Below are 12,053 nucleotides of genomic sequence, written 5' to 3' on the forward strand. Positions count from 1 at the left end.
AATAGAGTAATAAATATGTACAGACATATATACATATATACAGGTCAGGGTCAGAGGAAGCAGAAGTTGTTCTGCCGTCCCCAGAATTGTCTTTCAAGCCAGCGGTGCTAAGAATCCTGGCCTCCTGAGACCCACTCGCTGCTTCCCTGTCGTCCCAGGCACAATTTTGAGGTGCCCTGGGCATTTCGGGTGGGAAGACAGTTGTGCGTCTGCAGTCTTCAAGGGGTGGAGTGGAGGTGGGTGAGAGTGAAGGAGGGAAACTGGGACTTCCTGCCGTGGGAATCCTACTTGCCCAGCAGTAAGAGGAGCCCCGGGGCTGGGTGGGGCAGGGCTGGTGGTCTCCCGATGACCCCAGCGGGGTGGCGGGGCTGGAGCCGCCTGGATTGACCGCCTGCCCCGTCTTCAGACCCCCTCAAACTTGGGGTCTCCCGCGGGGCCTCCGACGCGCGATTCCTTTCCATGTGCCCTGCAGGGGGACGGGTGTATCCCGTGTCGGTGCCGTACTCCGGCGCCCAGAGCACAAGCAAGACCAGCGTGACGCTGTCCCTCGTCATGCCCTCCCAGGGCCAGATGGTCAACGGCGCCCACAGCGCTTCCACTCTGGATGAAGCTACGCCCACCCTCACCAAGTGAGTAACCAGTTAACATCCAACGGGCACCTCCTCGGCGCTCAGCACCGTACTAAGTGCTCGGGAGGTCCCGGCCTAGCAGAGAAGATGACTGCTAAGATGAATGACAAGAAAGGAGCCCACGGCCCCTCCTGCACTCCAGTGGTCCTTGGTGGAGGGAGAATTGGCTTCATCTTTCCCTGGGGCCAGTAGATTAAGGGCAGCACCATCACCTTGGTATTTTTGTTCCCCCAGCACCTGCACACAGAAAGCGCTTAATGCTCTTCCTGCTGCTACTACTACTTTCACTGGGGAAGTGGCTCTCACATTCATGACTGGTCAGTTGGCTTTGCAGTCACCCCCACACCCATTCCCTCGGGAACTGGGCGGAACCCTAATCTTAGAGCCGTCTGGTCTCTTGGGTCATTGGATGGGGGAGCCCTGCTCTCTGGGTGACGGGTTTCGGGCCTGATTTGAGGCCCCGCACATAGGTGTGTTTGCCGTGGCATTGTCCAGGCCCCTCCTGACTTTGAGCTGCTTCCTTTTGGGGGAAGAGGGCCCCTGACAGCTTTGCAAACGCAAATGTGGCAAGGGCCTGGTGAGCAGGGGACTGCAGAGCCAGGTGCAGAGCCCCCCCTCAGAAGAGTAGACCTGCCCGACTGGTTTTGTGTCTGCCTGGCCTCTCGCCCTGCCGGCCCCAGCCGAAGAGCGGCTCTGATTTCTGCATTCCACTCTGTCCTTCCCTCCCTCCCTCCCGGGATACCACCCGGAGCCGCCCCACTCAGCACGGGCCACAACCGCCTTGGCCTCCCTCGCCAGTCCTCCCCCACCTCCGGGGACGGCCGCACGATGAAGCGAGTTGCTCGCTGCCAGCTAGCTCGCAGCGGACCCCTCTGGTGGAATGGGATCTCTGGGTCGGGGGGGAGATTTCCCCCCTCATCCCCCTCCTAACAAAGGCCCTGTGTGTCGAGCTGCCCGCCCCCAGAGCCGGGGCCCCTCCCGTCTGCCCGGGGGGCCTCAAGAGCTGCTGGACCCCGGGACCGGGAAGGGTTGCAGAGGCGGAATGCTGGACGCCGGCTCCGCTGTGTGGGAGCGGAGAGGTCACTTTAGCCATCCGCGGGCTGTCCCCGGCTAGAGGGGAGGCTGGCCTTGGCCCCCCTAGGCCTCCCCCCACCTCCTAGGCCCGATGGATAACTCGTGGGTGGGCAGCCTGGCCAGGCGTCATGGGAGGAGGACGCTCCCGGACCCCACAGCCGGCCACGGCATCGGGGCAGGATTGGGCCGTGGATTCCCCGTCGATTTTCCCCGTCTCTCATTGTCGCCCGCAGCCAGAGCCCGACCATGACCCTCCAGTCGACCAACACGCACACCCAGAGCAGCAGCTCGAGCTCTGACGGGGGCCTCTTCCGCTCGCGCCCTTCCCACTCCCTGCAGCCGGACGAGGACGGCCGCGTGGAGCCCTACGTGGACTTTGCCGAATTCTACCGGCTCTGGAACGTGGACCACGCCGAGCAGGGGGCCCTGGCGGTGCCTTAGTGTCCCGGAAAGACACCAGGGAGAGAGAGAGAGAGAGACCCCCACTCCGGGGATGCAGATGAGTCACCCCGTGAGTCCCGGAGACCCCCAGAGGGCAGCCAGGAATGGGGGCTTTGGGGAGTGGCTGTGTGGGGAGGGGTGCTTCCTTCTCTCTCCTGCCACGCTTCCCGAAGCAAGCTGGGACCGAACTCCTGGAAACGGGGTCCGTCCCCCCCTGCTCCAGCCATAGCACTCCCCGGGTCTGGGGATCAGCTCGGACGTTGTCGAAAGGAGGTCAGTGCGGACTGTATCACGGGGGCCTGTATCTCACCCGTCCCCTTCAGATCAGGGTAGGGGACGGGCGGCTCCTGCCTTGAAAACGGAGCGCTTCAGCGGATACCTCCGTTTCTCAGAATAAATGTCAGCGGTCTACAGCGACGGGGCTGCGGGCATGTCCTTGCTTGGTCCAAAAGTGATGTTTTTTTAGTCACCCCGGAAGGTGCTGGTCAAAGGCCCTGGAGGTTGGAATTCTTAACTATGTCTCACAGGCAGGTCCCCCCCCACCCACCCACCTGCCACGTGGTCTTGGCCTCTCCCCTTTGAAGTGGCTCAGCGGAAAGAGCCCGGGCTTTGGAGTCAGAGGTCCTGGGTTCAAATTCCGGCTCCGCCACCTGTCAGCTGTGTGACTTTGGGCAAGTCACCTCACTTCTCTGGGCCTCAGTTCCCTCATCTGGAAAATGGGGATTAAGACTGTGAGCCCCACTTGGGACAACCTGATCACCTTGTGTGTCCCCCCAGTGCTTTGCACATAGTAAGCACTTAACAAATACCATCATCATTATTATTATTACTGTTGTCAGCGGTCTGACTTTGGACAAGTTACTTCACTTCTCTGGGCCTCAGTTCCCTCATCTGGAAAATGGGGATTAAGACTGTGAGCCCCACATTGGACAACCTGATCACCTTGTGTGTCCCCCCAGCGCTTTGCACATAGTTAAGCGCTTAACAAATACCATCGTCGTTATTATTATTACTGTTGTCAGCGGTCTGACTTTGGACAAGTTACTTCACTTCTCTGTGCCTCAGTTCCCTCATCTGGAAAATGGGGATTAAGACTGTGAGCCCCACATTGGACAACCTGATCACCTTGTGTGTCCCCCCAGTGCTTTGCACATAGTAAGCGCTTAACAAATACCATCATCGTTATTATTATTACTATTGTCAGCGGTCTGACTTTGGACAAGTCACTTCACTTCTCTGGGCCTCAGTTCCCTCATCTGGAAAATGGGGATTAAGACTGTGAGCCCACATGGGACAACCTGATCACCTTGTGTGTCCCCCCAGCGCTTTGCACATAGTAAGCGCTTAACAAATACCATCATCATTATTATTACTATTGTCGGAAGTCTGACTTTGGACAAGTCACTTCACTTCTCTGGGCCTCGGTTCCCTCATCTGGAAAATGGGGATGAAGACTGTGAGCCCCACATGGGACAACCTGATAACCTTGTGTGTCCCCCCAGTGCTTTGCACATAGTTAAGCGCTTAACAAATACCATCATCATTATTATTATTACTGTTGTCTGCGGTCTGACTTTGGACAAGTCACTTCACTTCTCTGGGCCTCGGTTCCCTCATCTGGAAAATGGGGATTAAGACTGTGAGCCCCACATGGGACAACCTAATCACCTTGTAACCTCCCCAGCGCTTAGAACAGTGCTTTGCACATAGCACTTAATAAATACCATCCAAAAAAAAAAAAAGTGCCCAAGGGCCGTGTTTAATGCCACCTCTTGACTGGAACCGCCCCTCCATTTCTCAGGCACTTGATCGCTGAATAGTAGTTATTGAGCTTTTACCGCATGAAGAACGCTGTTCTAAGCGCTTGGGAAAGAACAGTTTCTCTATCCCCTCGATCCCCTGGTTTAGAAATTGAATGCTTAGAACAGTGCTTTGCACATAGTAATAATAATAATAATGATGGTACTTAAGCGCTTACTATGTGCAAAGCACTGTTCTAAGCACTGGGGAGGTTACAAGCTGATCAGGTTGATCCCACGAGGGGCTTTGCACATAGTAATAATAATAATAAATAATAATGATGGTATTTGTTAAACACTTACTATGTGCAAAGCACTGTTCTAAGCGCTGGGGGAGGTTACAAGGTGATCAGGTTGTCCCACGGGGGGCTCACAGTCTTAATCCCCATTTTCCAGATGAGGGAACTGAGGCACAGAGAAGTGAAGTGACTTGCCCAAAGTCACACAGCTGACAGTTGGCGGAGCGGGGATTTGAACCCATGACCTCTGACTCCAAAGCCCGTGCTCTTTCCACTAAGCGATACTGCTTCTCATTAAGCACTTAATAAATGCCATCATCATTACTATTATTACCTTCCCCACAGCGCTCCGCCCATAATGTAGCAGGCGCTCAATAAATACCATTGATTGATTGATTATAAAATGGGCAATCAAGCCACCTTCCTCACACCACTGCCTTCAAACTTGCTGGCCACACCAACTCCCCCGCCATTTCACCTACTCCCCACCTACTTCATCATCATCAATCGTATTTATTGAGCGCTTACTGTGTGCAGAGCACTGTACTAAGCGCTTGGGAAGTACAAGTTGGCAACATATAGAGACAGTCCTTACCCAACAGTGGGCTCACAGTCTAAAAGGGGGAGACAGAGAACAAAACCAAACATTCTAACAAAATAAAATAAATAGAATAGATATGTACAAGTAAAATAAATAGAGTATCAAATATGTACAAACATATATACATATATACAAACATATATACATATATACCTACTTGCCTCACGAGCCTGCGGAGATGCTGTTCATCACACACTCTGAGCCCTTGGAGAAAGGCAGAAGGGAAATGAGAAGTACTGTTAATAATAATAATAATTATAATAATAATAATAATTATTATTATTTATTAATAAGCATACCTGTCTTCCTATTTCCATCTTCGCTCTCAGAGTTACCAGTAATTAGGCTGCCGTCTGTTCCAGGCCACAGCTATTTTGACACGTCAGGGGATCAGCAGCCAAAGTTAAAGCGCTTAGTACAGTGCTCTGCACACAGTAAGCGCTCAATAAATATGATTGAATGAATGAATAAATACAATTGAATGAATGAATGAGAGGTGCTTCACAGACGTCACGGCGGCGGAGAGGTGTCAGAGGAACGGGGCCCGTCAAACAGATCCTAGTCAGTAGTATTTATTGGGCGCTTACTCCATGCAAAGCACTGTACTAAGCGCCTGGTAGAGTACAATGTAACGCGACACATTCTAAACCCTAAAAAAACCGGGTCTGCTAGGAAATTTTGAGTAGGAGCAGCTGGCCTAGTGGAAAGAGGACCTGTCTTCCCCAGCATCCGCTGACACAAGCGCTTAGTACAGTGCTCTGCACACAGTAAGCGCTCAATAAATACGATTGAATGAATGCGTGAGTGAACTTTGAAGCAGGGAGAATGAGAAATGATTATTAATAAGAATAACAAGCATAAGGTGAGTGGTATTTGTTGGGCGTTTATGTCAAGCGCTGGGGTAGATCCAATACCATAATAACGATAGTAATAGTAGTTACGGTACTTGTTATGCGCTTACTATGTTCCAAGCACTGTTCTAAGCGTTGGGGTAGATGCAAGTCAATCAGGTTGGACGCAGTCTCTGTCCCACGTGGGGCTCACGGATTTAATCCCCATTTTACAGATGAGGTAACTGAGGCCCAGAGAAGAAGAATAATCATATTGGTATTTGTTAAGCGCTTACTCTGTGCCAAGCACTGTTCTAAGCGCTGGGAAGGATACAAGGATACAAGGTGATCCCTACTGGGTAGGGACTGTCTCTCTATGTTGCCAACTTGTACTTCCCAAGCGCTTAGTACAGTGCTCTGCACACAGTAAGCTCTCAATAAATACGATTGATGATGATGACGATGATGATGATGAAACTCGGATGGCTCTTCGATGCCTTCGGCCCCGAGTCGACCACCCCGGCCTCGCTGCTCCAAGCGGGGTCCGCTGGGGTTTCCGCCAGGCCGAGGCTGCCCTGATCCCGGGAGCAAGGCCACCGCTCCCGCCCTGGGATCGGGCCGGAGCGGGGAAGAGGCGGAAAACTCACTCCGGAGGGAGACGGCGGTTTCGGTCCGGTCGGTCGCCCGCAGGTAAGCTCTCTTTCAATCCCTCCAGCTCTGGAACAATTGCCCCGGTAGAATTCATGAATTTGGTTACTATGAATTTGGTTATTTACTCCTCTCCCACATCCCTATAATAATAATAATGTTGACATTTGTTAAGCGCTTACTATGTGCAAAGCCCAGTTCTAAGCGCTGGGGGGGATACAAAGCGATCAGGTTGTCCCATGTGGGGTTCACAGCCTTAATCCCCATTTTACAGATGAGGTAACTGAGGCTCAGAGAAGTTAAGTGGCTTGCCCAAGGTCACACAGCAGACATGTGGGGGAGCTGGGATTCGAACCCATGACCTCTGACTCCAAGGCCCGGGCTCTTTCCACTGAGCCACGCTGCTCCTCTAACAGTTTCACCCTTCTCCCAGACTGCCATCCCCAGAACTCCCTCCTCCACCGCCTCAGAGACAATTCAGAGAAGCAGCGTGGCTCAGTGGAAAGAGCCCGGGCTTTGGAGTCGGAGGTCGTGGGTTCAAATCCCGGCTCTGCCAACTGTCAGCTGGGTGACTTTGGGCAAGTCACTTCACTTCTCTAGGCCTCAGTTCCCTCATCTGTAAAATGGGGATGAAGACTGTGAGCCCGCGTGGGACAACCTGATCACCTTGTAATCTCCCCAGCGCTTAGAACAGTGCTTTGCACATAGTAAGTGCTTAATAAATGCCATCATTATTATTATTCAGCCAAGCGCCCCTGGACTCTTCTTGCCATTAGCCTTTTCGGTTTGATTGACCCGTGGACAATTCAACCTCCTACTCTGGGCATCGCTCACTTATTTTGTTCTTGCTCCCTTCTAGACTGTGAGCCCACTGTTGGGTAGGGACCGTCTCTATATGTTGCCAACTTGTACTTCCCAAGCGCTTAGTCCAGTGCTTTGCACACAGTAAGCGCTCAATAAATACGATTGAATGAATGAATGAATTCACACCCCTTCCCGGCCAGGAGAAGCATCAGGAATACACTTGGATTGGCATTGGCACCTGTATTTATGTATATATATTTGTACATATTTATTACTCTATTTATTTATTTATTTATTTTACCTGTGCATATCTATTCTATTTATTTTATTTTGTTAGTATGTTTGGTTTTGTTCTCTGTCTCCCCCTTTTAGACTGTGAGCCCACTGTTGGGTAGGGACTGTCTCTATATGTTGCCAATTTGTACTTCCCAAGCACTTAGTACAGTGCTCTGCACACAGTAAGCGCTCAATAAATACGATTGATGATGATGATGATGATCCTTCATTCATTCAATCGTATTTATTGAGCGCTTACTGTGTGCAGAGCACTGTACTAAGTGCTTGGGAAGTCCAAGTTGGCAACTTATTTCCGTATCCATAATTTGTTAACTTCTATTACCATCTGTGTCCCCCGTCCCTTCTAGACTGTGAGCCCGTTGTTGGGTAGGGACCGTCTCTATGCGATGCTGACTTGTACTTCCCAAGCGCTCAGTACAGTGCTCCGCACACAGTAAGCGCTCGATAAATACGATTGAATGAATGAATGTACCCTCTAAGCTCATCAGTCAATCAATCAATCAATCAATCGTATTTATTGAGCGCTTACTGTATGCAGAGCACTGTACTAAGCGCTTGGGAAATACAAGTTGGCAACATATAGAGACGGTCCCTACCCAACAGTGGGCTCGCAGTCTAAAAGGGGGAGACAGAGAACAAAATGAAACAGACTAACAAAATAAAATAAATAGAATAGATATGTACAAGTAAAATAAATAGAGTAATAAATATGTACAAACGTATACATATATACAGGTAAATAAATAGAATAAATATGTACAAATAAAAGAGTAATAAATGCATACAAACATATATACAGGTGCTGTGGGGAGGTTCTATCTTGAAATTGGTCTGGGCCAGATGGATAGCACCTGGATGGATGAAATGGTCTGGGCCTTGGTTTTTTCATCCCTAAAATGGGGGTAAAATAGGTCGAGAGCATCACGTGGGCATCATCGTGGGCAGGGAACGTGTCTACCGACTCTGTCGCACTGTACTCTCCCGAGCACTTAGTACAGTGCTCTGCACACAGTAAGTGCTCAATAAATAGCATAGATTTCGATTGATTGAACTGCCCCAGCGAAAGAGCAGGGAAGAGAGTCCAACACAGGGAGCCAGCCTGGCACCCCAGAAATGTGACCAAGCTTTTGGTGGGGGGGTCTTGGGAGCTGGGGTGGTCAGGGGCTGCAGGGAGGGGGAACAGGAGGAACCTGCTGCTGTCCCCGAGACCCTCTGCTCTCTCTGCCATCATGGATCCGCAAGAGAAGTCTGCACCCTGGGTGCTCTGATTTTTGTTTTTAAATGGCACTCGTTAAGCGCTTATTTTACGCCAAGCGTTTTGTTCTCTGTCTCCCCCTTTTAGACTGTGAGCCCACTGTTGGGTAGGGACTGTCTCTATATGTTGCCAATTTGTACTTCCCAAGCGCTTAGTACAGTGCTCTGCACACAGTAAGCGCTCAATAAATACGATTGATGATGATGATGATGATGGGGTAGATACAAGATAATCTGGTGGACACAGCCCACGTCCCACGTGGGGCTTCCAGCCTCAATCCCCGTTTCGCAGGTGAGGCAACTGAGGCAGAGAGAAGGGAAGTGGCCTGCCCAAAGTCACACAGAGGACAACTGGCGGAGCTGGGATTTGAACCCATGACCTCTCACTCCCAAGCCCGGGCTCTTTCCACTGAGCCATGCTGAATAGAGAGCGAGCTAAATAGCCACAATGGATTGACTCTATTGTGGCCCCCTTCTTCCTCTCCCCCTCCTCCCCCTCTCCATCCCCCCGCCTTACCTCCTTCCCTTCCCCACAGCACCTGTATATATGTATATATGTTTGCACGTATTTATTACTCTATTTTATTTGCACATATTTATTCTATTTATTTTATTTTGTTAATATGTTTTGTTTGGTTCTCTGTCTCCCCCTTCTAAACTGTGAGCCCACTGCTGGGTAGAGACCGTCTCTATATGTTGCCGAGTTGTACTTTCCAAGCGCTTGGTACAGTGCTCTGCACACAGTAAGCGCTCAATCAATGATTGAATGAATGAATGACTTGATCGAATGACACGCGGAAACTGTGAGCCCGTTGGGTAGGGATTGTCCCTGTTGCTGAGTTGTACTTTCCAAGTGCTTAGTACAGTGCTCTGCACACAGTAAGTGCTCAATAAATACGATTGAATGAATGAATGAATGAATGAATTGACCGAATGCCACGCGGAGACTGTGAGCCCGTTGGGTAGGGATTGTATCTGTTGCCGAGTTGTACTTTCCAAGTGCTTAGTACAGTGCGCTGCACAGAGTGAGCGCTCCATAAATACGATCGAATGAACGAATGATCTTTCTGAAGCCTCCCTCAGCTCCTTCAAACCTCCACTGGCGCTTCTTCTGATTAGTTTCACCCCATCTCGTCCATCTGTTCTCTTCACCCACTTCTCCCCAGCCCGCTCGCCGGAGAAACAAGCGAGTACCTTGAAGATGGGGAGAGCCCAGATCTGGGGAGAGGGGGAGTCCCAGGCCCGGAAAAGAGCGTGAGAGAGGGGTCGGAAATGGGAGCGTTGAGAGCCAGATGCAGTTAGGAGGTGAGGTTGGGGAAAGGCCGGAATGGGCCAATCAATCAATCAGTCGTATTTATTGAGCGCTTATTGTGTGCAGAGCACTGTACTAAGCGCTTGGGAAGTACAAGTTGGCAACATATAGAGACAGTCCCTACCCAACAGTGGGCTCACAGTCTAAAAGGGGGAGACAGACAACAAAACCAAACATACTAACAAAATAAAATAAATAGAATAGATATGTACAAGTAAAATAGAGTAATAAATATGTACAAACATATATGCATATATACAGGTGCTGTGGGGAAGTGAAGGAGGGAAGATGAGGGGGATGGAGGGGGGACGAGGGGGAGAGGAAGGAAGGGGCTCAGTCTGGGAAGGCCTCCTGGAGGAGGTGAGCTCTCAGTAGGGTCAAGGGGATGGTGTGTGGTGGAGGGGGTCGCAGGTCAGCCGGGAAGCCCCCGGGTGGGAGTTTCTGCTCCATGCGGAGGGATGTGGGTGACTATTGGAGGAGTGGACAGATATGTTCCAGGGGATGCTTCGGGCAGGTGAAGAGTAGAAAGAGTCGTGGAGCAGAGACTGAAGCGGGGAGAGGCCGAAGGTAGGGAGACCAGTGAGAAGGCCGATACGGCAGAAGGCCAAAGGTAGGGAGACCAGCGAGAAGGCCGAGACGGCAGAAGGCCGACACAACGGCCCGACCGAGATGTGACAAGAGCCGACCAGGTGGAAGCTGTTTGGGGCGGAGGGAAGACGATCTGGAAGGAGCCGCGGGCCGGGGGAGGAAGGAGGATCAGGATTCTTAGTCACGTCTCTCCCATAGTCTCTCCGGTGGCCCCTCTAGTCCCCGGTTTTCTTATCTGAGGATTGGGGATGGGCACCCTGACCCACCCTGGGGCTGTGGAAGGCTAAAGGGAGGGAACAGTAGGGAAGGTGCTTTGGCAGAAGACGGTGTCCTCGGAAGGATACTTTCTGCTGGCTCCTCTACCCCGAAGGAAGGGGTCCAGAGGGAAACAGGAAAGGCATCTTAAAGGGGAGAGGGAAAGCGAAGGAGGAGAAAGAGTGGGAGGCTGGTGCGGGGGGGAAGGCCCCTACCCGTTCCTTTAGCTCTGCAGCCAGCCAACCAGCCAGCCAGCCCATCCATTACCGTCCCCCTCCTCCTGGTGACCTTGGCTTCATCGCCAGCTTCTCCGCCTCCCCCCTGCCTCCCAGCCACCAGCCTCAGCCTCTCCCCTCCAACCTCCCGCCTCCCCTTCCCCATCTGCTCAGGCAGCTCAGCCCTACGGGCTGGGGGGCCGTGGTTAGTGGCGCGCGTGAGTGTGTGTGTTGGTTATTCCCAGTTCGTGCAGTCTCCACTCTCCCACTCTTTCTTCCAGGACCACTGAGTCACAGTCCCATATCCGCCCCCCCCCCCCCCCGAGCCTTCTCCGAGCTTTGGATTTGAGGGGTTTCCTCCCCCTTTCCCTCTTCCCACACAGCTTGGGAGGGGAGAGGAGGCCCCGGCCCTTCCTGGGTTAGGGTTTCTTCTCTCCCAGGGGACAAGGGCAGGGGGGGACCAGTTCCCCCCAAAGTCGGCTGGGGAGGACAGGATGGGACGGGCCAGTTGGGAGAGGAGGGTCTCCCTGGCGCTGGAGGCAGGGCCTGGGGGTCCCGGGAACCCGAGGTAGGACCTGTTTCTGTCCTCGCCGGAGGTTTGGGGTCTTTTAGACTGTGAGCCCACTGTTGGGTAGGGACCGTCTCTATATGTTGCCAATTTGTTCTTCCCAAGCGTTCAGTACAGTGCTCTGCACATAGTAAGCGCTCAATAAATACGATTGATGATGATGGCCAGGTGCCCAGGTAGGTTCTGGGGGTGGGGTGGGTGGGACTGTGAGCCCACTGTTGGGTAGGGACCGTCTCTAGATGTTGCCAATTTGTACTTCCCAAGCGCTCAGTACAGTGCTCTGCACACAGTAAGCGCTCAATAAATACGATTGATGATGATGGCCGGGTGCCCAGGTAGGTTCTGGGGGTGGGGTGGGTGGGACTGTGAGCCCACTGTTGGGTAGGGACCGTCTCTAGATGTTGCCAACTTGGACTTCCCAAGCGCTTAGCACAGTGCTCTGCACACAGTAAGCGCTCAATAAATACGATTGATATTGATTGATTGATCCCATCGCCCC

General features: G+C 52.0%; 1 protein-coding gene across 1 annotated transcript in view; it reads left to right on the top strand.

Moving 5' to 3' along the window:
• Window positions 1-2,583, top strand: part of TAB1 (TGF-beta activated kinase 1 (MAP3K7) binding protein 1) — a 33,626-nt gene extending 31,043 nt beyond the window's left edge. Inside the window, exons 10-11 of the mRNA XM_038756102.1 lie at window positions 473-629; window positions 1,937-2,583. Coding sequence (XP_038612030.1) covers window positions 473-629; window positions 1,937-2,144 — 365 coding nt within the window. The 3' untranslated portion in view covers window positions 2,145-2,583. The remainder of the gene's footprint in view (window positions 1-472; window positions 630-1,936) is intronic.
• Window positions 2,584-12,053: the final 9,470 nt, after the last annotated feature.

Source organism: Tachyglossus aculeatus, chromosome 14 (assembly GCF_015852505.1).
Source record: "Tachyglossus aculeatus isolate mTacAcu1 chromosome 14, mTacAcu1.pri, whole genome shotgun sequence".
Lineage (NCBI taxonomy): Eukaryota > Metazoa > Chordata > Mammalia > Monotremata > Tachyglossidae > Tachyglossus > Tachyglossus aculeatus.